Source organism: Habropoda laboriosa, unplaced genomic scaffold (assembly GCF_001263275.1).
Source record: "Habropoda laboriosa isolate 0110345459 unplaced genomic scaffold, ASM126327v1 scaffold40, whole genome shotgun sequence".
NCBI lineage: Eukaryota > Metazoa > Arthropoda > Insecta > Hymenoptera > Apidae > Habropoda > Habropoda laboriosa.
Genome location: NW_017100231.1, coordinates 8,207,933 through 8,234,805, shown reverse-complemented (window position 1 = coordinate 8,234,805; position 26,873 = coordinate 8,207,933). Strand labels below are relative to the sequence as shown.

At 38.4% G+C, this 26,873-nt stretch overlaps 1 protein-coding gene across 1 annotated transcript in view; it reads left to right on the top strand.

Moving 5' to 3' along the window:
- Positions 1-12,779, top strand: part of LOC108571506 (protein turtle homolog A-like) — a 36,885-nt gene extending 24,106 nt beyond the window's left edge. Inside the window, exons 4-6 of the mRNA XM_017933561.1 lie at positions 8,820-8,947; positions 10,314-10,482; positions 12,691-12,779. Of these exons, the coding sequence (XP_017789050.1) occupies positions 8,820-8,947; positions 10,314-10,482; positions 12,691-12,779 (386 nt within the window). The remainder of the gene's footprint in view (positions 1-8,819; positions 8,948-10,313; positions 10,483-12,690) is intronic.
- Positions 12,780-26,873: the final 14,094 nt, after the last annotated feature.

Below are 26,873 nucleotides of genomic sequence, written 5' to 3'. Positions count from 1 at the left end.
AATTTTATTAACTTAAGCTTTGTTAATTTTGTTAACTTAAGCTTTAGTAATTTTATCAACTTAAGCTTTATTAATTTTATTAACTTTATAACTTAATAATTAATTTGAGCAATTTTCCATGCCGTTATTTTATCGTTACATGAGAAAATTGTGACGAATCAGTTTCGATTCTTGGCCACACTTTGTAAGAAAAAATTCGTTAAAGAATTGTGAAGAAATTTTCTGAGATATTCTTGCTTAAGTTCACCTATGCACGGTGGTTGTAAAATTTTTGTCTAGCAGTGTATTCCCCCGGCTTTCGTCGAGACGATGGAAAAGTTATCCGTAGTATTTGGAACAGGGCATCTTTGGCATTATCATGGTCTTTTGAGCGAATGGCTCTTGTTGAACAGTTCAGCCGGAGTTCCTTTATGGCTACTGGCAGAATCGTTGGCCACGTAGAGCCACGTAGAGCCACGTAACGCTGGCTGCTCGTCTGGCTTCATGCTTCAGAGGACATTTTGATCGCGCATATTCATTGAATAAGGCCTAAGCAGCGTCTTATCTCGTCGTTAATAAGATATTACCTCGTGAAATATTCACACCTCTTGGAAACGGTTCTCGAGGGGGGAAAAAAGGCAAATTAACGGCTACTTTGCTCTTCAGTTCGATTCCACGCACAGTTTCATGGATATTTTCTAATTTTCTAGAGTGATCAAAGGAGTTTCTGGGTTGTTGACCGTGTGCAAGATGTTGGAATTGGCGTTAGAAGCGTTTCAAGAGCCATTAGTCTGGAACTTGCTGTGTTACACCGAATACAGGCTACTCGACGATCGATGAAGTAATTGAAAATACCGATAAAAATATCTAAGAGACTAAGAATGTTAAATTTCAATGTTTAGTATTTTGAAAATAATCATTTTATTCTACTGAACTTTCGTACACGGAAGTTTTACAAGTGTTAAGGCACTTAGGCTATAGTTTCTCTATAGTGTCCTTAAAGAAAATTCGGAGGTCTGATTTTAGAGGTAGCAGGAGTAGGAAAGGGTTCAATAGATATTCTTGTATATTGCTACGAGTTGACGAATAAGTTTCAAGCTCCGTTTCAAAAAGATAGAAGGAAATTTTAGGATTACTTATTGTCAGATTTTTAATGTGCAGAGCACTTTGTTTGCCTTAACACGTTCACTGCTACGTTGGTCATCTGTGACCGGAGATTGTTTCCTCGATAGGGCCACGGTGGTCATCGATGTCTCAAATGTTTCGAATAATTAAAATAAAATGAATATCGTTAACTAAAAATTTCGAACGTAATAGGTACGTAGACATTATTTTGAATTAAAAAGAATAATAATAATAATAAAGCACTGTAGGATCGGGGCGTGTGTACCCAAATAGGGAATCGACGAGGAAAAACAGAGAGGGCGTTATTGGCGTAGTGGGCAAAGTCTCGGCTTGCCAGCCCGGAGGTCGTGAGTTCGAATCCCGATGGGTCCCTCGGTTTCTATAATACTTATGTATTCTTAGAGTAATGAAAATTTTCTTGTGGCACCCTTAGAGCAACATTTAAATCTGGCGTGGTAATAAATGTGTGTGTTAATATAAAAATAAAATAACAATGGCGTGACTGCACTCTATGACGTCGAAGAAAACAAACAGAGGAGTATCACTATAGTCCTAGATCGCCTAAAAACGAGAGATATGCCACCAACAGAAAACACACATGTATTCCATCTATTTTCAACATTCATCTTAAACTAAATGGTAAATATAAACATGTTTCCTACCTTAGATCGATCTCCAAAGAAAGAAAATTACCTAAATAAACGCAAATGCCTAAAAATTCAGGTTGTATCTTCACAGACGAAAATCGACTTTACTGATAATTTATGAATGACCCTTCCATTCTGTCAGCAGATCGAAATTTCCCAAGACACGCCGGAGCGCAAAGAAGGGGGAAAACGTTCAATTCGCCACGCAATCTCGTTTTATCCGGAAACACATAAGACCGTCAGTTTCGACGTGACATCGGCCTTGAGGCGTAGATAAATTATTCCAGCACATGAGAAACATAGGAGAGGAGAGACAGAGGAGGAGGAAGGTGGATGGGTGAGCTGGTATATCAGTAATGAAGCCAGTGACCAGCTGTACCTATGCGCGCCCTCACGAAAGCAGAAGGTTCAGCGTCGCAAAGCGATTTCCATTGCGGCTGGAAATCGTGACCTGAGTTCGAAAGGACAATAATGCCTCGTGTCCCGTGCTGATCGAGGACGTTCACCCGACATCAGGACACACGTATACACAGCTGAGGGCGGTGTATTGTGTGCGGCAGCGAACGCAGGACGAGCGCGTGCATTATTACCGGCCAGGCGAAACCGGTCGTGTTGCCATACCTACCACGCCTATATAATACGTTCGCTATTCGACTCACACTCTCCTATGCTCGTCCTTCTATCAACGACACGAGCTGGTTTCCTCTGTTGGGATAATGATCTATCGTTCGCGTAATTATCCATGGATTTTATTCCTCATTCGAGCTAATGTATGTGCGTGTATGTGGGTGGGTCTTTGAGAGTTACGCTGGTTCCATTGGCAATTGTGTCAATTTTCAGAAATTTTACAGTGGTTGATTATTGGAAAAAAGCAGAGATAGGATGATGGAGAGGTGAGTTTCATTTTTGCTATAGTAAGGACCAAATATGAGGGGGTTAATGTATTTTATCATTTCTAATAACACTCTCTGATTCTCAGAATAAGGAAATTGTGACTTACACCACTATCACTTTAACCCCCCCATATGTAGTGGTTTGATAGGTTATTTTTTAGGCAATATTCCGTCTTATAACGCAACAAGCATAAATAGCTTAAGAGCAGAACAGAAAGATAGCGCAGCTGTTAACGGTCGAATGCTAAAAGTAGAACCAAAAAGCGTTGGAGGAGCCTTGACTGATCAATACATTTAACGCTTACTACAGAGAACTCGTCAGTAATGAACCATGCCTTGCAAAACGATTCTATTTGTAAAAATAGAAGTCTCGTGAGAGAGGTTAGTTTTACCATTTCACCATCCCTCTGGTGGTAGAACTTATAAGATACCGTCGCAGTCTAAAGAATAGTTAGAATTGCTGACGCGAGAAACATGAGCGAAACGCGAGCTGCATCGAAGATTTCGGTATTCTTTAACGTTTACCGGATCAACCGAGGAGTTTCTGTAGTTTCCGGGCACCGACTGCTCGAGCGGAACCTCATTTCCTCCGGAGGAGCGCATCCCTGAGCGGCCTTGGTGCCCCTTGAATGGCATATTGCTCCTCTAGCGAGAACTTTGCGCTCTCCGGAGGAACAAGGGTATAGAAAGGACATTTTACGAGGTACTACCAGGAGGAGATTCTACTCCTTGAGGAATAATCGATTCGTTGCTGTTAGTAGCTGAGCTTTTTTCTCGATAGGGGATTCACACAGCATCTGCTAAAAGGGCTAACCGATCGATTACGCGGAAAGTTCAGAGGGACAAATTGACCTAGTGAACTTAGCCTTGCTGTCAGTGAATCGAAACATCGATCACCGGTGCTTGCTTATCGCGGTTTCGACAAATACCTTTTTCCAACCTCTCCAGGGACACTGGCACCTCTTTGTACGTTTAGTTTTCTTTGGAAATTTTCGATATTTGCGATGGGAAATATATAAAAATATTATAAATTCATTGCATAATCTCCTCGAGAGAAACAATAAAGGAGAAATAAAAAATGAGATCAGTTTTTGCAACCTTAAGAAAATCGTTTCTAAAGAGGTTAAGCAGTTTCGGTAGATAATTAAATTTTCTTGGAGAATATTACAGATTAATTCAACGCAAAAATAAGAAAATCATCCTTGAAGAGGTTAAGCAGTTTCGATAGATAATTAAATTTTTCTGGAAAATATTATAGATCAATGCAACGCCATTTTTTGTTCAGTTTTGACAAATATGTATATTGAAATTTCTGTGAGGTTACATTTTTAACTGTTCTTCAGAAAACAGTAGAATAACATTACAGTTTTTTACCACACAACGTGGCTAATATTTCTGGGAAATGACTAATTATAAGAATAAAAAGAACACTCTAAGTTAATAATTACGTATTATAGTAACTTTATCCGCTGCGTTATTCTTATTAAAAATACCCGAGATCATTTATCGCAAGAATCCTGTAGATCTGTCCAAAGCTGGAACCTGGAAGGTTCAACTAATACGGCGAATTAATATCTAACCGAACGATCGATCTCTACCCCTAATCGATCTTTACTCACGGCCCTCGAGCCAAGCGACAGGAAATAAATCGAGGAGGAGGCACTGGATACGTAACTCGACCGCGACTTCGGCCACAATTGAATCACCACTGCTCCCTCCTATTTGCTCGCAAAAAAAGGCCAACAAGTGAGAGGATAGTAAATCGACGCTCCGGTAAGAATAGAATTCTCCTGGACGTTGATACACCGAAATCCCGACGACCTAATTAACTTGATTCCACGGCTTTAAAAAGTTCACAAATTCTGCTTTTTGCTTTTTCGCCCAACGAGAAACGTTATTTCCCACTTTTTTCCGTTTAATTTTATCTTAAACTGTATTACACTTTTCTCCTTTGCTTTTCTCTAAAAAAAAGAGGATATTAATAGAAAAGCGATTGAAGAAATATAGACTGTTTTGAAATACGTACGATATGTTTGAAAGTAGATCGAAGCACCGAAGAGTATCTCGTATATTACGAGACACTTTGTATACTGGAACAAAGGAGTGACATAATTAGAAAACCGTTTTTTACTTCGTAAATATATTAGTAAGAGTAATACGAATCAGCGTGAATTGTACAGAAATTTAGTTAGAAAAAGGAAAATACGTAGATCGCCATAAATGATAACCTAACCTAAGCCCCATAAACCGTCTCCGTCCATTTCAGCTTACCGAAAAATTCCTCGAAACTTTTTCCCAATTATCCCCACTCTACGATAGCAATTTCGCCGATCCGTAATAAAGTCGTCGTTCTCGTAAACTTCAACCAAAATGAACTCCCTCGATTCCATCCGACGAAGAAGTACAAACTCGCGGAATCGTTATTAAAAAATTTTCTGCTTACGCGTTCAAAGATAAATTCCTTTAGCTCGCGGTTAATTTGCAGGAAAAAAGTGACTGTCTTGTCAAAACTGTTACACCCTCGCCTCTTGTCAAAACTTCTCCAGTTCGTCGCTGAGCAATTCTCTGTGGCTGAACTGCCACAGAAGCGTCCCCACTCCTGTCAAAAACTGACACGATAGAATCGATGGGACAGCAGCGCCACGGTCCGATTTCTACGGAGACATGCCAAAGCTATCGGTTAGGGGCATCCGAACGTAATCAATTTCTATCGATAATGGCGCGGATGAAAGATTATTATCGGACCAGAGGAATGTTCGTGGCTGTTGATAGAACGGTGGCGAGGAACGTGTGTGAATTGAACGGCGACGATAGAGGTTGCGTGATGTATGGAACTTACGACGTATAATTTGTATTATCAAACTAATTTCAAAATAGAATGGATAATAACGTAGAGAATGTAGCATCGTGGAGGTTACTTAAAAATTCAGACTAATGAAGATGAATACAGAAGTATAATTTGTTCTTTGTTTCTGTGTGTCTAACGTCGAAGTAGAATGGTTAGGTTAATAATTTGTGCTAACGTATACAGAGCGTTTCAAAATTAGAGGTTAATTGAACAGAGTTTTTTGTCGAGTCAAATGCGCCGGTTAATAGAACTCGTCGGGAGGAACAAAAAAATCTGAGTGAATATGTGTCCGAAAATGAATCGTTTTGCAAATTCAATTCAAACTTAAGTTCGTAACATAACCTAATTCTTCATTTAACCAGAGAATCTGTACGTAATACACTGTATTTTTTTTTAAATAAATACTCATTGGGAAAAGGGTGCTACATTCGAGAAGAAGAAAAAAGATCCACGAGATAAAGGCGCCAATGAAATCGATTTACTAGGGTTACTAAATTACGATCGAGCGAGAATTCGATGCATCGACGATCGATATGTACTACTCGTTTGTTGCTCGTTCGATTTTACCATGTTCTAATCTAATACAGTCTGCTGCGAAGTATCTAGACTCATTTGTACCAACCATTTAAAACTCAATATCCCTAGAAACATTAATTTTCCAACATGTGTACATTGGCTGTAGCTTTTTCATTTCCTTAAGTGAGAAAAACGAAGCTATTTCGAAACCCCTTGTACACGAAACAAACCATTTACAGCGTAAGTACGTATTTGTCCAGTAAGGTACGTCTCTCTTAAGGCAGCCTCGCCGAAAATTGAAGTGACGGGAGAACAGGTAGTCGGAAAGTGGGTAAATTGTGACTGACCAAAGAGAATTCGAGAAACTCGAGGAATCCCTGCGCGTGTAAGTAAACGGTCGGCGCGGATAAACCTGTTATTCCCTGCTGCAAAATGTCACGGGAATAACAAGACCGCAACAGTGAGATGATTACTAGCGCAAATGTTTACTCCGCGCGATGTGCGATCAACGGTCAACAACCGTTCGCGTCCACGGTCAAAATTGGAACTCCTCGACCGAAAGTCAAGCAATCATTCCTGTCACCGAAATCTAAATTCTATTTACCGCTGTTTCCCCTTGTTCAAGCACCGTGAATATACATTTTTAATAACAACAAAGTGTTAGGTTACGTTAGAGAGGTGAGACATTGGAGTTGTGACGTAGAACATTAATATGCAGGGTGTTTCAAAGTTAAAATTAGAAAAGACATTATGATTTTTTTATTTGAACTGCATCGATAGTAGATGTTTCAAATTTTGTAGTTATTTGTACATACTTGAAGAACACTTGCATATTTTTCACTTTAAGTATTCTATTGTTGTATTTGTTTATTACAATTGTCTAAATATTTATTTTTTCGAGAAACATATCGATCGAAGAATCATTGTACTTAGGTTTCAAAAAAGACTCGATGTTTTCTTGTTTAACAAGAAAATTAATTAAATTACTCTTTCTGAGGGACCTTCACATTTTACGTCAATCGTTCTTCAGAACGACTAATAAAAAATTTAATCACTTTACTTTCTCGACACAGCTTATATATTTCACGAATACCTTGAGTCGTTGAGAAGAAACTTCTTCCACCGTGTTACCCCATTGAAATAACTTTTTGACCTTTCACTGCTCCGTGTAAGAGACACAAGTGACAGTTTTATGAAAGATCCATAAATCGTTACCACGAACGTATTGTACCGCAGATATTGCGACGCATTCAGCAGTCGAAGGGCATGCTCCCGGAAAGGAAATGAAGGTCCCCGATTTGGCAGGCGGACCCTCTAAAGTTGGTCAGCAAACTGAGGAAATCCTGAACCCAGAGCTTGTCAGATAATCCAAACTCGACATCGAACGCTCGGGAATCTTGGTTCACCGTACTGCATCCGTAATCTTAGTTGCTCGTGTGACAACTCTGTACTCTCTGTTTGGAGACAAACCGACTAACTCGCCTGTACTGTAACGTTACCTTGAATCAGGAAGGCAAATTTAAGGTTAAGTTAGGTTTGAAATTTAGACAATAAGGTATTGGATAGAAGTTTTGTATTACCTGTTTCAATGAGAATAAAATTTATTTCCTTTGAGTACACTCTGTATAAATACAATATCATTTGATGTTCTTTCATTACCGAGTAACAATCGTTACAACATAAACAAGATTTGAGAAACGTGTTGTGTAGAGTGAACATCGAGGCCAAGTAACATGGAATGTATAGTGTATAAATATTAGTAATACAGTTACAAATTGGCTGAAGTTTCTGTTTGGCCATTTCCCCGTGCGCGTTTTGATATTTCAACGCCAATGGAGCAAGGTACAATCACCTAGTCAGCGAACCTAACCTCCTAGAATAACGTGGAAATTTGCATTTCATAGAATACGTTAGCTGCAGAAAGAAGCGTCAGTTCGTTTTGCGAAATTTATTCAATATATAAGATTGGTATTAAGACAGGACGTCCCATCAAAACGGTTCAATAAACGATACGCTTTTTCCAGGCAAGTAGACGCATTCCTGAGTGGCCTGTGCTTTCGTTGATTGTACGCGAGGCGAATTCTTTCGTGAGAGAATTCCAAGCCATGTAGAATGAATCCAATCGGTATTCCCTCGGTCAAGTCTTGCTTCTCAAGGAACAGAGCATCGGATATATCGTATCGAGAGATCTCCGTCCGCCGTTATTGGATTTTATTCACTGAACTAGACCCTCTCTCTGTGTCTAACAATAAGATTGAATTTGAGCACTGCCGGGCAAAAACAAACGTAGCCCTCTCTGCTCCATCCTTCAACCAAGAGATTTCTTTTTCTACATTTAAGAGAACCATCCAGACTACCCATTCTTCGTTAACGTCACTTTATCTGGCCTCGATTGTTGCATCCACGTTGTGTATATAAAAGACCATTCGTAGATTCTTGAAACTGATTAGTGAGGAATCATTGCACTGTCGGAAAATTTCGAATATATAAGGGGAACCAAAACAGTTTTGAATTTACCTCTTCATTTTTTGTAGAAGTATAAGAAAAAAATGTACGATTACACTGTCGTCATCGGTGACCTTGAAATTTAAAGAAGTCTATAAACAACTGGGGAAGTATTTAAGAACTGTACAAAAGCGTGTTTAATAAATCTTGATGTATGCAAATTTTGATTCACCCTACAGATATTAGGTCCTTTAATTCGACCAATAAGTTACCTCCTTTCGTTACATTAGATTGTATTACCGAATGAAACATTCTGCTAGCGTTATTGAGAAACAGAAAAAGCGAAAGGGTTCCTTCTGATTGCAGAGCCAGTCACGGAGATCGCCGGAGGTCCAGATCTGTTCATCAACAAGGACAGCACGATAAACCTGACATGCCTGGTCAAATATGCTCCCGAGCCACCGTCCATGATTGTTTGGAGTCACAATCACGAAGTAAGCGGAATGCTTGAAACACTTTCTTCCTTCCTGTTTATGAACAGCGAGATCAAAGGGGACGCTTCAGACCCTGAAACATGGTAGTCGAATTTTGTAGGTTATGTGTGAACACGGGAAGTAGCTGGTTCCAAAATTAAAATTTCTACATTCGTACCTTGATTTTTGATTTTGTAGATTAACATAACCTCTTAAGCCCTTTGTATTATATACATTCCAGAGGATCCTGAAACACGTCATAATCGATTTTAAATGATAAGTAGCAAAACTCTGTAACATCTCGTTGAAATTTCCCAAATCACATGTCAGGTCGGAGAATAGCGATGCTCGCAATAGACAGACATATTTCTCCACGCTACTAAAAAGAATCACAGGTACACGAACGTTTCATGCGGCATTGTTATCGCGCGATATCGATTATCGCTGCAGTCGAAGGCGTTCCTGCGAGCCCCGTTATTTATGAAGCCTACTAACAAGCTCACAATTGTTCTCCAACAACGACGCATCACGGGTAACGCATAGATAAAGATAGCCGGAATGTAAATTAATCACGGATGGGATGAAATATCCCGATGATCGAGAAACGCAAATCCCCTTCGATGATACTGATTTATCGCTAAAAAACATTTCATGGCATTCCTCTATCTCTAGGTTAGGAAGAGGTTATAAACGATCGATGGTCAGCAGCTAGGACGAAAGTTAAACTCAAACTGCGGCTCGTTGAAAATGCATCGAAAGTTGCATTCTATTTTCTTTTCATTCCCACAATGTTTCTCGTGCTTCGTTTAGATTGTTCTTCCGCTAGAGGAAACTAAGTGGTTTCTTTGTACCATGTACAATGCAAAACATATTGAAACAGAGAGAAATATTAGGTACGCTTGAAAGTAATCCACCATTTTTTGTGAAATTCACCACTTGTTTCTGAGGAAATGGAAAACTTAAAATAGCTTGAATACATTCGCTGTTTGCTGATATCGTGAACTGTGTATTTTAGTTTTGAAAAAAGCCTGGTCTTTTATCGATATCGTGAAGCAATCTAACTGGAGAAAAACTACATCGTTATCTCGTTAAAAAAATAGTGGATTATTATATTGGTAGCCGTGTGGCATTAATTCTGTCCGTTTCTGTAAAAACAGCAACGTGGAAAGTGGCTTTCAGGGTGAGTTGGCTGGCCGCGATTTCGGTGTAGGCTGAAAACGTGTTTTAGAGGCATTTGTCCCACGATGCATTTCGCCACTTAAAAGAGAGACACTTCCCGTCACCACTTGTCCCCTCGTCTGCAGAGCAAAGTAGCTTTATTCGTAGGTAGTCACGTCACGAGGGCCGGATAATGCGACTCGCTTGTCTGTCTTTCTTTGTTTCGCAGGCGATTAACTTCGACTCGCCGAGGGGCGGCATCAGCCTGGTCACGGAGAAGGGACCCGTGACTTCTAGCCGTTTGCTCATTCAGAAGGCGATCGAGAAGGACTCCGGACTCTACACTTGCTCGCCAAGCAACACTCATGCGAACAGCGTACGAGTTCACATCGTTAATGGTAAACGAAAATTGTAGTGGATGGTAGGGCTAGACCTATAATGAAGATCAAATATATTACACTGAAAACTATCATTGTAATTGTTTGTCATGTTCAACCTTTTGATCAAATCCTAGACAATTTTGTCCAGTTAAATTAGAAATTAGCAGTAACAGCTGTTAGACATAAGTCTTCATCCTAGAAGTGATCATTCATCTGACTAGTAGCCCATGTACTCACTGAGTAATGATTTCTTATATTAAATGCCTTTCTCATATCCAAGTAGTACTACAAAGAAGCTGTTAAGATTTATAGATCTTGTCGTTATTACTTTTTTATTGACTTTACATTGTACCACAATAGATTGTTGGTCTGTGCTAAATAAAATTATGCTATATAAATTAATTTGACGTCAATTCAATACACATATATGCCCACGTGATCACTACTGTGTCAAGAAGTCATGATCACTTAAAGACGTCAGCCGAGAAGTGTCCTTGAACAGCCAATACATTTGGTCTGTGCTATAGTCAACCTAATTCTTCACTGCGACACCCTTTCCCGACAAAGCGTTACCCCTTGTTTCCACGAGTGCAGTCGATCGTTCCACTTTCGTAACACACCTTCGCTTCCCTTCCTTTCTTCGTTCTTCTTCTCGACCTGAAGAAGTTTCAACTGAATCTTACGACCATGTAGAAACTTTCAACTGCATATGTTGATTCTTCCAACTGTTGTAGAACTATCGTAGAATCCACTATAGTTCCTTTACATGTACCTACGTGTGAACAATGTATAATTCAGTAAAATCTACATTTATGTAAGTTCAATTTCTGTACATTTATATATACGTATAATGTTGACAAAAATGTTGAAATTAATTAACTAGGCATACTAATAATTCAGAATTAAGTTTTCCATTTTTACTTATGATTCAAAAATAATAGTCTCATCGCCGATCTTTCAAGAATTGTAAGGTGTAACCTTCCGGTAAAAATCTCGATTCAATTATTTCAATACACCCACATCAAAGTTTCAGCCTTTTCTCCAATTTTGTTGTTTCTTAATTTTTGCTACATATTATTCACTTTAAAGATACCAAATAGTACGTAAAAAATATTTAAAACTGTCATCCCAAATTTTTTCTCTCTTTAACTCGCTTATATCCAGCACTTGACTAAATTATACAATATTTCCATCTCGATCCTTCTCCGCGGTTACTCACCAAAATCACTTTGCATAGCATTAACCCGAATACCGGCGCGGAGACACACGAAATTAAATATCACCGCGTTTCAGCTGAAGAAAGCGGCGTTATTACAATAACGCGGGCATAATTTCGATTCGTTTCGTTTGCTGACTGGCGACGCACGCTGTAAACGAGTTTCGTAAACCGCGTAATCAAAATGAAATCTTCGGTCGCGTACAAGTTTTGGTCCGTTTCACGCGACGAGACCGAGAAGGAACCCAGGGAAACTTCCCGGAAGAGTTTGTTGCGAGCACGCCCGTTTCAGCCAGTTCCAACCAGTTCGCGAAACTTCATTTACGCACCACTCAAACATATTAGGAGACGCTGTTCGCGCGTAATTTCGTGTAATTGCATAAGCCAGGTGGAGGTGTTGACGCGTTCGCTTCGACGTCAATCGACCAAGAAATCATCTTTCTGTACCTTTCTCTCGGGAACGAAATTCGGCAGTGTTCCCTTAATTGTCCTAAAACATATAGGGTGTTTGACAGATAGGTTATTTTTTCGAGGTTATTCGAACATGGATCGTATTTTCTATACTTACGTAGTAGAACATAATATTATTGTCGTGATAGAAGTAACTTCTAAGAAATCAAAACACTCGCTTAAATATCACAGAGTTATTCTCACGAATTCCTGGTATTGTTCGGTCAATGTTACGTACGTTATTCATGTTTGACAATGATTTATTTTTAACGCAACACTGAAACAAAAATATTGGAAATTCAGAAATAATTGTTAACATATTAATTTTCATCCACTTATTTTTGCGAAATTTCAGAATTGTTCAAATAAAATCGAACAGTTTTACAAATTTTTATCGATATGTTAAAATGTCGCATTCTAACCTAGAATCAATGATATTCAATTCGAGATTTAGCGCTACTGTAATCTGGACGCGAATGCTGTTCCGAAAGTTACACGCTACAATTCATGGAAGGGAAACTTCCTTTTTACATCACGTCGTAAATTTTCGTTTGTTGCAGAGCATCCAGCAGCGATGCATCACGGGAGCGGCGACAGAATAGCTGCGACCTTACTTACCCCCGTTCTACTTCTTTTGATGATCATTTAGCCGGTGCTCAGTTTCCGCGGAACGGCTTAACCGCGGTGTAAAATGCGTGCTATCGATTCGAGTCGATCGAGTTTATCTTTATTCGAGCGACTTCGCGTGAACTATCATCTTCAACGATCGTAACTTTATTTTACGTGAATACTTTTATATGGATCATCACTTAAGTTTCTGTTCTTCTAATTTTATAGTACCGTTTTATTATTTTTTTATTTAATATGGGCAACACGATTAAATATTTTTCATTTTTCTGCAAGATCGATCATACTTAGAAAAACGAAAAAAAAAAAGAGGAAATTTCGTTGTTGTCCTTTGAAGACAACGTAAAGACTTAATACTTAAGACTTGTAATAAATGTACTTTAAGTAAACGTAGAGGAAAACACAAATAATTCACTAGAAAGAGGGTACGAATGAATGAATTCGTTCTAAATATTTACCTGGTGAAATTTCCCTTTCCCTTTGTTCGTTATATCACTTCTATAACATTTAAAATATCTCGAACCATGCATCACCAGTGAAGTATTAAAAGACGAATATAACACGATAGCGGTACGATTATTTATGTATGTTGAGTGAATGAAATTCCATTTCCCGGTCCTTGGTTTTATCACTTTTATAACCTTCAAAATATTTAGAACCACGCATCACCATTTAAGTATTAAAAAAAACGAATGTCCGCTTGTCAAGTGAAACCGTTGGATGGATCACAAATATTCGAATATCCCTTCCCTACAAAGCTAACAGTCGACAATCGAAACAATCGTTTCGATCGGGCCACCAAATCCGTGTTCTCGTTGTTGCCAAATCGTCGAAAACGTTTCACGGATCGCTTGGATTTTTTTAACAAGCTTTTCACACCAATCGGGCCGCGAGCTACGTAATTTCACGATCGAATCGGTAACCGAGTTACGATGGGCACATCCTAACCATCGAGGTAGGATTTAATTAAATAAAAACATGTTTCAAGCATTGTCGTGGAAATTTCACAGTGGCGGACCGATAATAAACTCGCCACATTGCTACGCCATCGGAACTTTCGCGTTGTTTTCGTCGTTTCGACACGTTTATCTCGAACAGGATAAGTGTCGAAGCGTCTTGCTATCCCGGCAAACTTGTTACATTCTGTTCCTGTCGGCGAGAAATAGAATCAACGCCATCTAGAGGAACGTGCACTCTTCCGTGTTCCTTGCCCGGTAATCGATTTATGAGGAAGGATCGAATCTTGACTTAAAATCGGGCGGATTAATTTATCAACGGAATTTAGAATCGCGTTGCATATCAGACGGAACGATCTGCGAAAGTTCCGAAGGAAAAATGTGAAGTTTGTGTGAATGCAACAACAGAAGTATGAATTAAGTATATATGTAGGATAAATGCAACGAAGCTTTCATGACGTTTAAGGTTAAAAACTTTCTACATGTATCACTGACGTGTCCATTCTTATTATTCTGTTTCTGAACTTATGTGTGTGCTTAAACATGACAACTTTCAAAGAACTTCGCTACTGGGTGCATTAGTTTTCTTTGTACTCCATCGATCTATCGATTTATTGATTCCCTTTCTTATCGATCGTGTTAACAACCACCTAATCTTCTGCATATTTGGGGAACGAGAATAATCATGAAACTTGTGGATAGAAAAATAGGTTGCATATAAAAGTTGTGCATTTTTGTACACAATTCTGAAAAAAACCAAAGCAAGTGTCACTGATACGTGTAAACAGGTCTTTATCCTTCGAAGTCAAAGTGGTTCGAGCTTCAAGACTTCCTTCACACACGAAGGCGAGTACGAACTCTTCATTAAATCATTTCTTTTGCTGGTAATTTATCGTCTAACCTAGCATCGAGGAAAGAAATTCGTGAAAACGATGCAGAGGTAGCTTCTTTCGAGCGCATTATGAAAATTAAAGGGCGTCATTGCGATGCGACGTAGTTGTCACCAGAAATCTGAAAACGAGTTTTATTTCGAGGAATAAAAGTAGCATGCATCGTGGCGGACACGTTACCATGGTTACCAGCTACGCAGCCGGTACGAGTTAAGGAAAAACAATGTTGCCCTGAATTAAGGAAAGAAACGAAGGAACAGTTTACTCGAAAGCTGTGCGCAGGCTATTTGTACTGATTACTATTTAATTTTCTTCTTTTTACTGAACACTTTAAGCCATCGTGATTACAGTAAACTGCGATTATTTCGTTTTTGCAGAGTTTTTCTCGAACCCGAGGGGGAAACTTTTCTGCCGCTTTAGCGGATACTTTTACGCTGTCGACCGAACAAAAATATGGTTATGAAGGGAATAAAGTGAGACAAAGCAAAATAATCTGTCCAATAGGAAAAACGAAGTTCAATTTTGCAATTGTATCATGGAACAGTAAATTTAATAAATTTTGTTTTTAGGACAAATTTTTTTGCGGGAATATAGATATCGATATACTATATTTAATAATCACGTTTTCTGTTATACCTAAGGGACCACGAAGGTTAAGCAAAGACAGACGGTCCAATTATCCTCGTTAACAAATACTGTTGGGATATGAAAGATGGGTGTACGAGTAAGTGGAAAATTTTCTAGGTTATGTGTACTGAAGATGACACGCCTGCTGCCAAAAAATACGACACTGGTTTTATTTTTCAAATAAATTACGATGAGTACAATTTAATTTTTTTACTTAAATTTTCTACATTTTAGAGACATTTTTATAAAATTAGGAGTGTTCGAAATTAAATGCAGAATCTTATAGAAAATCATCTCATTGAAGAATATGATTATATGATATATTTTACTATCCACGTTATTTCGTTACGTAATTTTCTTTGAGCACTTGCTCAACAATATTGATACTTATGTTTGTCACGTATGTGAAACACCCATGACCTGAAAACAATTTTTTTAGCCCAACTGAGAAAGGGATAAAATCTCATCACCCTGAAGGGTAAGAACTCCCCTAAGGATCTCTCAAGGGTCAGAAGTCAACATTCACAGTGATTCCCTTAGGATAAGGAGTAACCATTCCTTTTGATACCCAAGGGATAAGAACCCACCTCAGCCAAGATAAGGGTATTTGCTGTGTTAGCAAAATCTTGAAACATCATTTCGAAAAAATAAAGTTTGCAGTCAGAACTCTCAGATAATATCAATTGTAAGAACTCCAACTGTGAAAACACAAAATTTCGTTACTACAGTGTACAGGGTGTTTCATGAGCATTACATAACCTAAAAAATTGGTTTTGTAACTAAAACTCCTTGAAAATAACTGTTAAGTTTCATTGAAAAGGTTATGATAACATTTCATGCTTAAAATCGATTGGAAAATCTTTTTTCACGTACCAGACTGATATATTACCTCACAAGAAGGAAAAAAAGTATGCAGTGTCAGGTGCAACGTGTTCGAATTTGAAAACAGTGATTCGAAAACACCATTGATATCGGTTCCTCGGATTTGTTGGCAGCAGACGCGTCAAATGAAGTGTCAACGTTCACGTAACGCGAGTCTTTCGCCAGAATCACAGCAAACACAAATAAAAAAAACTTCGTCGTATATTTCACCCTTATACACTTGTAACACCGTATTGTTAGTTGTAAGCGTTTTTACGAAATCCAAAGGGTGACGAGAGCCGTATGTATCTATATATGTACGTATGCATATAGTAGTAGTTAAAACGGATGGTATGAATTAACGTTGTTAGTTGATAATTATACGAGAACTAGCCGTTAACATCTTCTCCGTTTAAGAGATTTTTTACGAATGTACATAGGTAAGGAACTCGGACTTTATATAGCGACGATTCTTATTCTATCGTTGTAGTGATTTATTAAATTAAAGAGGAAATCTAACCTGTTCAATGTTGTTCTTTGAAATTATTTACGTATTAGTAATTTACCTCATCCAATAACCTAAACAAACATAACCTCAACTTTAAATTTGTGGAAAATAAGATAGGATTTTTATTTTTGTTAATATTTAATGACAAATTTTGTGAAAAATGTTCAGATTTCTAGAGAATGTATAGCGATATAGCTAACGAGAAATAATGCAACTACCTTTTGCAGCCAAAGAAAATAGGGCAACCCTATGAAGAAACTTTATTTCCGACAGATATGTTTTTAACAGAAAGAGAAGTAACTTTAGAAATCTAACACGAACAATTAAGTCATAATTTTTCTCTTGAAAAGACGTGGAACCCAGGGAAAACTGAAAAACTAGGTCTTTCTTGGTACGGAAGACTTTCGAGGTTAGTTAACGTGAAGTATGGCGAAGCCTCGATCGAATTTGTCATGAAATAATTTCAAGTAGTTTGCGGTTTCATCGGTGCAGTTCGAACAACATGCATATTACACACAGAATACAGACATTTCATTAATTTTCGCAGCCTTTTTAAAACGCTCATTAATCATTCACAAAGTATGAAAAAAACTTGTTCAGTATACAAGTTTAAATTAGGTGGAAAGTTCAATACAAAATCGAGAAAATGTAAATTGTGGAATAATTCTCAATGCATCGTATAACCTAGTCTAATTTGCTTCTAATAACATACTAATTAATAGAAACAAATACACTAAGTAGATTAAGTAAATAATTAATGAGTTATGACACTTGAAGATTTTTTAACTCCATTTTTTTCACTGTACCTCTAAAATCGTTAACCTAACCTAGTCAATTATTAAAGTCGAAATAAAATCAAAATAATTAACAATTTTGTTAAACAACGTATACTTAAATAAAGGTGTAAAATTTGGAACAATCACTATCAATAGTATTTAATCAAAGTGAATCATGAAGTGCTGCGTTTTTCGAGGTTATAAACCTAACCTAACCCTTCTCGAGGAGTACACAAATGTATAAAATACAAAACATCTATCGTCCACAGCATTCGATTAAAAAAAAAAAGAACATTCACATAGTAGCACTTTTGTGCTAACCTCTAAATCAGAAGTACCTTCAAAGTTGCTTCGCCGAAATTCACGCGGAGGGCGGAGCGATTCTAAAATTAAGAGGGGCTAGATTCAAAAAGCACGGTTGAAATAAAAAAAAAAAAAGTAAGAAGCGCAGGCGAATGGGGTGAATTACAATGGGGGCAGAGAATTATCGAGATTTTTCGCCAGCCTCGAAAAAACCGTTCAATTCTATTCGGCGTGGAAACGGCCGCGAAACAGCCCTTTTCATTCCCGTCAAGCCCTCTTTTCTTTCCTCGTTTTTAAGTAACCGTCGACGTGGCCGTTTTCAAGGAGCCGTTTTAATTAATCCGCGCGAGGAACGGACGGACCCGACGCTAATTACCCCCCTTTGCCAGCGAGACTTTTTCGCGCGTTCTCCGCTTTGTAACATCAACCGGTCACCCTCTTCAATCTTCCGTTAGATTTCGCCTGCCGTAGGCGTGCCGCCCGACGCCTCCCCCCACTCTTTCGTCCCTCGCCTGAGCCATTTGTCTGTTTTCACTCTCTCCCCACTCCTGCTCCTTCGCTCCATCGTAAGCATACACTTTTTGTTCGGGGTTTAATGACGCGAGAAAATACTACTCTCCGTGGAGGAACGAGGCTTCCGCTGAAATTCGACGGTTCCTTCTGATATTCCTGATTCTTCTTTAATTAGTTCTCTGACGGATGAAAAAGTCATCGGTTTGGAACGGATCTATTCGTTTGCACTTTATCCGTTCGTTGTATAGTGTGTCTTGTAATTATAGATGAATTCACTAGTAAAATTTTTATTTATTATACTTAACAAGGTATAATCATATGAATAAATGATATTATGTAGACGACGGGGTGCAATTTGTCTATTATGCGCTTAACCATAAATGTGTCAACCTTGGATGCCTGGCGTCGACCAACTCGACACACATGGATTTTTTCTTGGTGATTACAGCTAGGTGTTGAGTAATAAATTGCATATTGTATTTTATGAAATTTATGTTTAACAACGTCAAACACAATATTCTTATAAATATGCCAGGAAATTGCTTCACATTATGTACGGTATTTTTTATGAATAATTAACAACTTAATTTCGATTCATTTTTCGGTTAACAACTTGAATTCGATTAAGAAAGTTTTTACTGAATATTGATGCATGACGGGTTGCTTGACGTCAGGCGCCTAAGGTCTGTATATACTATTCTTTATTACTAGAAAATCAGGTAGGCAAGTTCTAGAAAACTCTACTATTATTCTCGACAAAAACAGAGCCAGAAATTTTTAATCATCCCGATTAAAATAAATGGAATTAAGAATTGCTCCCGTTGAAAAGTCTCTGTGTACAATTTTTACGAAAATAAAAACAGCCAGAAAAAATAATATTCCAGTCAGAATGCTGGAAACGTAGCTCGGGGATTTTCACCGAAATTTTCCACGGGATTACGATTGTGCCAGCCAGTGTAAGTCGAGGGTGGATAAACGAAAGAATGGCAGTGCAGACAAAGCTCTTAATCCCGCAATATTTACTTACTAGCTTCTATTTAACTATCCTGTGTGTAGAGTTTTTATATAAATCAGTATTCATGTATAAAAGCTTGTCAAATCATATACAGGATGATTCATAGAGTCTCACTGCTCTGTTCATTTTGAAACACCCGGTATATACGTTTACGTATATTTTACGTCAATCAGTATTTACATATAAAGCTGGTCAAATCATATATAACATGTTTCTACGAGTTTCATTGACCTGTTCATTTGATACCTATACATACTTCTGAAACACACTGTATATAATCCGAATTCAACCGAAACGGGGTATGAGATTAATTAAATTTAGAATTTCCCATACGCGTCCCTCTGAAAATTACCGGTAACAGGATACCAAAGTGAATTTTTATTCGCGGTGGTTTCACGGAGAAAATTCTATTATCTTACTTAATTATCCTTTTTAGCCGGCCATATCAATTTCATTGGCCAGAGTGAAAACAGCGCGAGGGTATAATTTTTAATTACTCTCGCGCCTTTTTTCTTTTTTTTTTCCCCGCCAGTAATGGCGGTTGCTATTTTAATAAACGTCGGTTCGCATATTTTCCCTGCACATCTTACGTTTTTATCGTGCGGCTCAAGGTTTTCCATTCGCCAGCTAAAGGTAATACACTCACGTTAATGAATAAAATTTAATTAAAAAGTTCGTGTACGGGGAGGGGACAGAAGTTCCATGCAACAAATAGAAAAACCAAGATAGAGAGAGAGAGAATGATAGGGAAAGGAAGTTCTAATTGGAAGGCGAACAGATTGCGTTCCGCGCAATTATTTTTCCGGGAGTAGATTCTTTTATTTCCTGCGGGGAAGAAAAAGCCTCTGGCCCGTTGTTCGATCGCGCATTAATTATCTCGCGGGCCCTGCAAACGCGGATTAACACCGATCGGTTAGTTTTGTTTGTAGCGATCCGCCCCCTTCACCTCCCCCCGGGAAAAACCACTCGAACGTTGTTCGGCGGAACAGTTTTATAAGTTAAACGAAATTATACCGGTGGTGGAAGGAAAAAGACGACCTGGTTATTATTTCAATCATATATTTTTTGTTCGTTATATTTCTTCCGCTCATTTGCCAGCTAACAGCGTAAATCCTCGGTTATTATCGTTGGGCAATGTAGTATTCATCCTGTGCTCCTTTCCCATATATCTCCTGTTTCGTTTCTTTCGTATTTTTATCGAGTTTTTCATGTTAGATTTTTTGTTAATTAGTTTACTCTGGCTTATATTATTTTTAGGTTAGGTTAGGTTACGTTGTGTTGCTTCGAGAAGTCAAAGAATGATTACTAGAACAACAGTGTAATTATAACAGCGTTACTTGTAAAAGAAAAAAAATACATTATTACATGTTAATAACAGTACAAAAAACTGAAAATTTATGCCTAAAACGCATCCATGAACACATGTTTCATTCGAGTCCAGACACGAATCCACTCCAAACTTCTAACCTCAACGCACACTTTCGTGTAAAAATGTCTAATTGTAGTGTTACCTGACTTTCACTCGTTCCAATTGATACCAAAAGCGGCGCATATTATCGCGTACATCAAGTATCCACAATAGACGGCAGATCGAACATCGCGGCCGATTCAGCCAGTTAGTCCAGGGGTTAATACAATGGGTCAATCAGTAGACGTATGCAGACGTCTACGGCTATTTGTATGTCCGCACGCGGTACTGACGTTCCCTCGTTCAATGCACACGTCGCGTCCCGTGTTCCACTCCAGCATTGTGTCAGAAGTATCCCTTGCGAGTAGACACGTCCGATGATTACTTACCAATCGCGGCCTCAGTTGAAATTCTATCGCTCCAATTAGCGAGTGACACGCGACGAGTTTCTCCACTCGATCGATTACAACGCGGCAGACGATTCCGGCGAGTGGGCGATATCGATTTCCGTTCGATCGCCAAATTTGCGTCTATTTCGTACTTAAGTGTGGAACCTTTACATGTTTTCTACGTTTTTCACATGCTGGTCGGAGAGTTACTTAAATGTATAGGTACTTGATGTTTGAGTATTTAAAGCTGTGATCGAAAGTCTTTTGAAATTTCGTCGCAACGCCAAAAAGACTATCATAATGGAAAACCTAACCTATCAGAATGAAGGAAATCGAATATTAAATGAGCTTTTAGCCCTCAAGGTAAATCCACTCAGCAAATTAAGGTACAAAATCAGTATTAATCTTCTTCTCCATTCGTCCACAGTTCAAAGCAATTCTATATTTCTCTCTCCTATGAGAACAAAGCGATCAAATGAAATTTAGTTTAACCGTTAAATTTGTCTCGGCCGATTGAATTACGTATCGACTAGCAAACACGACTTGTCGTCGTCCTCACCCTAATCCACGGCTACGTAATCCATGCCGATGAAACGACGAATTAAGTGGGAGATGGAGCTACAGTCGTTGCGCAGCCTGTACTTTCTCGGTGGCACGCGATCGCCGCGTTTACCGCGGCTGCAATTGTCAAGACGGTGCAAGTGTGCACGGTCTAGAGGCGTTGGCTAATGGAAGATAGCGTGCAGAAAGGTTATCAGTTACTGGTTTGACACTATAAGAAGCCGCGATGTGCCTAATCATTTTTTAATACTTCTCGTATCGCGTGTAATTTCAAATTGTTAAAAGAGTCATAATCATAAAACGAAAAGGTACACTCTCTGGTATATTATTATTATGATTATTGCTATCATAAGTAAGACGTTGGTGGCAACAAGTTGTAAATGTCACTTTATAATGACGCTCACAGCATGTGGTAATGAAGAAGAACCACGGATTGTGCTGTGCATGGTATTATTAAATGCAATTACACCTACATTTTGTTTTTTTCCATATTAATTGAAAGTCGTTTCACATGTATACACTTGTTTATCTTGTATCTCCACGTTACACTTATTTTAATAATTGGAGCACTTTATTTTAAATTGAACTTAAATAAATAAATTAAACCTGGGTTGCGATTTTTGTTCTCACTTCAGCAATGGAGGAAATGCAAAATAACAGAAATCATGGTAAATACAGTTGGTCATACTAACAAGTAATTTATGGATAAAGCCAATATGATGAAATTTTATTAAAACATCAAATATAAATTGAAGAAAGATTACTTTGAATGGTTCGTGATTTTCCAATTGTATTTTATAGGTTAACTTTTGTACGTGTGTGTGTATTCGTCAGGTTACAGTTGATCTTACATTGAGACTGTCTAATTTTGAAAAAAAGCACAGTATGAATAAAATAGATTTTCTCGTCATGGAAGAACCGATAACATCTGTTATATTTAATTCAGTTTCTATCTAAAATCATCATCTATTACTCTTGTGTAATATGTATCGTTGTAAATTACAAATGTCCATCAAATAAATTCCACCAATCAGCGCCAAATACTATTCACCAATGAACAGCAACTAGCTAAAAGTCAGTTCCCGCCTAACTGGTAAAGACGGATAAAGTCGAAGTTCTTTATACTCTCTACTCCTTGATTCCATAATCTAAATAATTAAACGCGTCTCAAGGCAGGAGGGAAACCGAATCGAACCGAACACCGGGGATAAATTCCATCGAAGCGGGCGTCCCAGTTAGCGAAGCTCTCAACGAACTCGAAAAGAGACCAGGTAGTCGAGTCGTCCCGCGGTTAACTTTCTCGTCTAACTTTTACCGGCCGGCTACAATGGATTTGTAAAGTTCAATTTAATTCGGTGAGCAGATTTATGTGGACCGATGCGTTCCCGTTACGCTCGAACTGCTGCTCGCTTCTTAATTACGTCTCCGGATCCGCTCGTGCCGCTTTACGATTCGCATTTATCAGGTACCGGGCCTTGTGAGATTCCCGCTGAAAATATACTGCCGAGAAACAAGAGAGTGCGCCGCGCGCCGTTCGTTAAGACGTTTAATTTTATACGCCTCTCGACTTGGCTACGTCGTTATTTATTTTCTCCTGCTGGATAAAAAGTGAGATATAGTAGTGCGCGCTTAAGTGTCGCAAAATGTGCTTGGTTAAGTACCGTGGAGTCATTTTTTATCAGTTTTTTTCAATGTTACTTGTTACGTATTCATTCCTAACCTCGTTAAGAATATTGACAAATGTATTTAGGCATATTTTATAGGTGAATGAAATGGGAGAGCAATGAATGTACTTTATTGCATAAATATGTTTGTTTCTATTATTTAGGCTATATCTATTTCTTAAAAATTATATAAATATATATGGGCACCGTAACGCGGTGATACATTACTGCAGTTCGGTCGCTGACCAATGACATTTAAGCGTCACGCAGCTGTATTCACGCGACTAATAGGTGATCGCGTTGCACTGTGTTCTAACCTTCTTTTTTTCTAACGCTAAGCGTCACGCAGCTGTATTCACGCGACTAATAGGTGATCGCGTTGCACTGTGTTCTAACCTTTTTTTCTAACGTTCTTCGTCACTTGACTGGTCGTTCGATCGCATTCGTGTAAAAACCATGCGGTTTCCCGCACGCGATTCTTCAGTGGTTAAACGAACGTGCCTCACTGTGGTTTCACCCGTTCCTATTTTCCTCTTTTTCTACGAAATTTATCTTCTTTGAGGAAAGACGAGCTTCGCGCGAAACTGGCTTGTTTGTAGAGGAAAATACAACAAACGGAGTGGAAGTGTTGTTAACGCGTTTACCAGTGTTTTTCCTTCTTTCTGAACGTTCCGTTGGTGTTGAAATATTTGTAAAGTTAATACCAATTTACTTGTTAAAACATGACGTCACCGTGGAATCAGATGTAACGCACAAACAACCATTGCGACATCAAACGTGCTGTTATTATTACATGTTTATCGCGTAAAATATTAGTAAGCGTGAGCCGCAGTCATGACAACTACGTATCAGCACCACGAATAAGGAGCGGGGAAATAATTGGAAACCACGGATGACGTCTAATTAATCCACGTTGTACCGTCAACACAGGACTATCCGTTTCATCCTAACGAACGTCGCCAGCTCGCTTCGCGTTCGTTATAATCACAGCCAGTGCTCGCCATGCTTTTTCCGCCTTCTTGATTCCTCTCCGAGATTTCCCAAGAAGCGCGCGCGACTCGCGAAAAATAGAGGACAATAACGAGGCAACGGCGAAAGGGAGAAGAGGGGGACAGGCGGTCTGGGACGGCGTTTAATTACCACGCCGTCAGCAGAGGTAGCACACAGAGTGAAGGATTATCGTAATCGTCGATTTCGAGGAATAAAAGTAACAACCGAGCCCCTTTGGGACTAGAACTACGCCCGGGAGGGTAATTCGGCCTTGTTCCTCGCTCCTTTAGAAACACATCGTTACGTTCTTGCGCCACCTAACCTACGAGGCGAACGGAGTCTGACCCGTTTTGGAAGACGGTAGTTAGAAAATGAAAACAACCGACAAACTTCCGCTCGGCGAGCGGAAAAATCGCACGACCCACTAATTATCAGGCATATGATAATAAGCGGAATTGCTGATGCGTTCTCCGGCTTCTTTGGCCAACTTTACACGTTGCAGTTCCGTTCGAATCAGTTTAGTTTCGAGCGGCGTTAAACTTGAGGCAAGCAGTGGAAATCTGAGTAGGAAATGTGGTAATTTTTTAACGGTATATTAACATTGATGAAGCACGTTTAAAACATTGTGTATTTCGTTTATATTTGTAGTTTATTAAAATGTATAAAATATAAATTTTCACGAATAGTTCGTATGATATGATACCAAAGTTGATTCATAAAATCAATGGTTATTTAGTCGCACGTGACGAACGTGGCAAATTGTCTCGCGAAATATTTTTAATTATTCCAAACGAATGGCGAAACTTTATCGACATCACAGCGAATATTGTTCCAATTAAAAGTTCTGGAAAAAATGTTCAAAACAGCGAACAATATTTTATTTTACAGAACCTTTAAATTTGTAAAAAATCACGAAGTTTTAACTGTGTTTAACCTATTCGCAACGTACAAAAATTTATATTGTGTGTCAAATCAGTAGAAATTGAATAAAAATCATTGCAATTATTATCACTTTTTTCTCTACCATATACACGTTAAACTCGCACAATGTGTTGATGAAAAAAAATTCTCATTTAAAGTAAAATTCATTGCCACTGATCCACGCGATCGTAAGGTAACCTTGTGTCAGCGATCGATGCACTCGAAGCGCCCTCTCGTTTCGTTCATCGCGTCAAACGTTTCACTAATTTGTTTGTTTTATCCGCGGGCTAGAACTGGGTCGCTTTTTCGTTCAGAAAAAAACGCGAGGGAGAAGCGTCGGTAAAAAATTTTAATCGAGTGACGCAAGCGGTTAGCCGGTCGAATAAAAAATGCGGCGGTTAATTAAAAATGTAAAAAGGCGAGAGACACGCTTTTAATATTATCTATATAACGAAATTCGAGGAACGATGCACGAGTGACGTGGATTAATAATGAAACCGCTCTCGTACTGCCTCCCTCCCCACTAGGCAGCTCGAAAAAAGACGAATTAAAATAAAAATTCGAATATTCATCAGCGTAGTGCTCTGCAGCGTGCGTTATTCCAAAATGGATTATCAACGGCACGCGACGCACCGCATAAAAATACGAACGTCAACGATCATTTTCGCGATTGTCGTTTATCCTTCGATAGGCAACGTGAAATTTCGTTACAAAAAAGAACGACTTGAAATCTCGCCCGATACAATTCGTCTTTTAATATTGGCTTTTTTCATTTAACCTTACGATTGTTTTTTTTTTTTCTTTCTCTTTTACGTGAAGTTTAATAAATGTCGGTAAAGAAAAAGTGTTTTTTGCGTTTATTACGTTTTGTATTGAACCGATTTAAAACTGTTGTCGAAAGTAAATTCTTCACATAAAGTGAAGAATGCAGTAAAGTACACATTGTTCTTTAGCAGCCTTTTATTTCTTTTTTAAGCTTATATTTAACTGGCTGATATCGTAAAACGGATTTATGGAAAAAATCAGAAATACTTTAATCTGATGTTTGGATTAACTTTTCCGAATCATTAATTTTAATTCCATAATATTATAAGCCCATAATTTTTTCAATACATCAAACAACACAAAAGATAAAAGGAGGTTACGTAATAACAATAAAGTTATCAGCAATTAAGTTTATTAAACTATGGGCAAAGATTTCTAAAATGATGAGAAGGAATCAATTTAAAAAAACAAAAAAAAAAAAATGTCGACCAAGAAAACCTATACAAATTTAAAAATTACAATTGAAATTGCAACGTTTAATTGTAAAACTACTGAAAATAAAATCTTGTTCTTGTACTCTTACAAGGGTGAAATAACTGTAGGGGTAGAAAATTTATCGCGACAAGATGTAACCTTCAGCCACCGAAAGGTCTTGCCTGTTTTGTCGTGGTACCACGTTCCACCGTCGACCCTTTTCATCCCTGGAGATCGACACACGTTCCAACCAGCCGTAGAATTTTTCCTACAAAATAGGATAGCAAATTCTCTAAAGTTATAAAGTTCGTGGAATAAGATCACGTTTTCATTTGTACACCATAGGTTAGGTTCGCCGAAAATATTAATATAATCTTACCAGTATAATCACTCTAAATATTCCATTCGTATCAATAATTTTTTACGATAGTCTAATTTTTGCAAAAACATCATGGATACTCTCTTACGTGACAGACTAAAACTTTCATTAAAGCT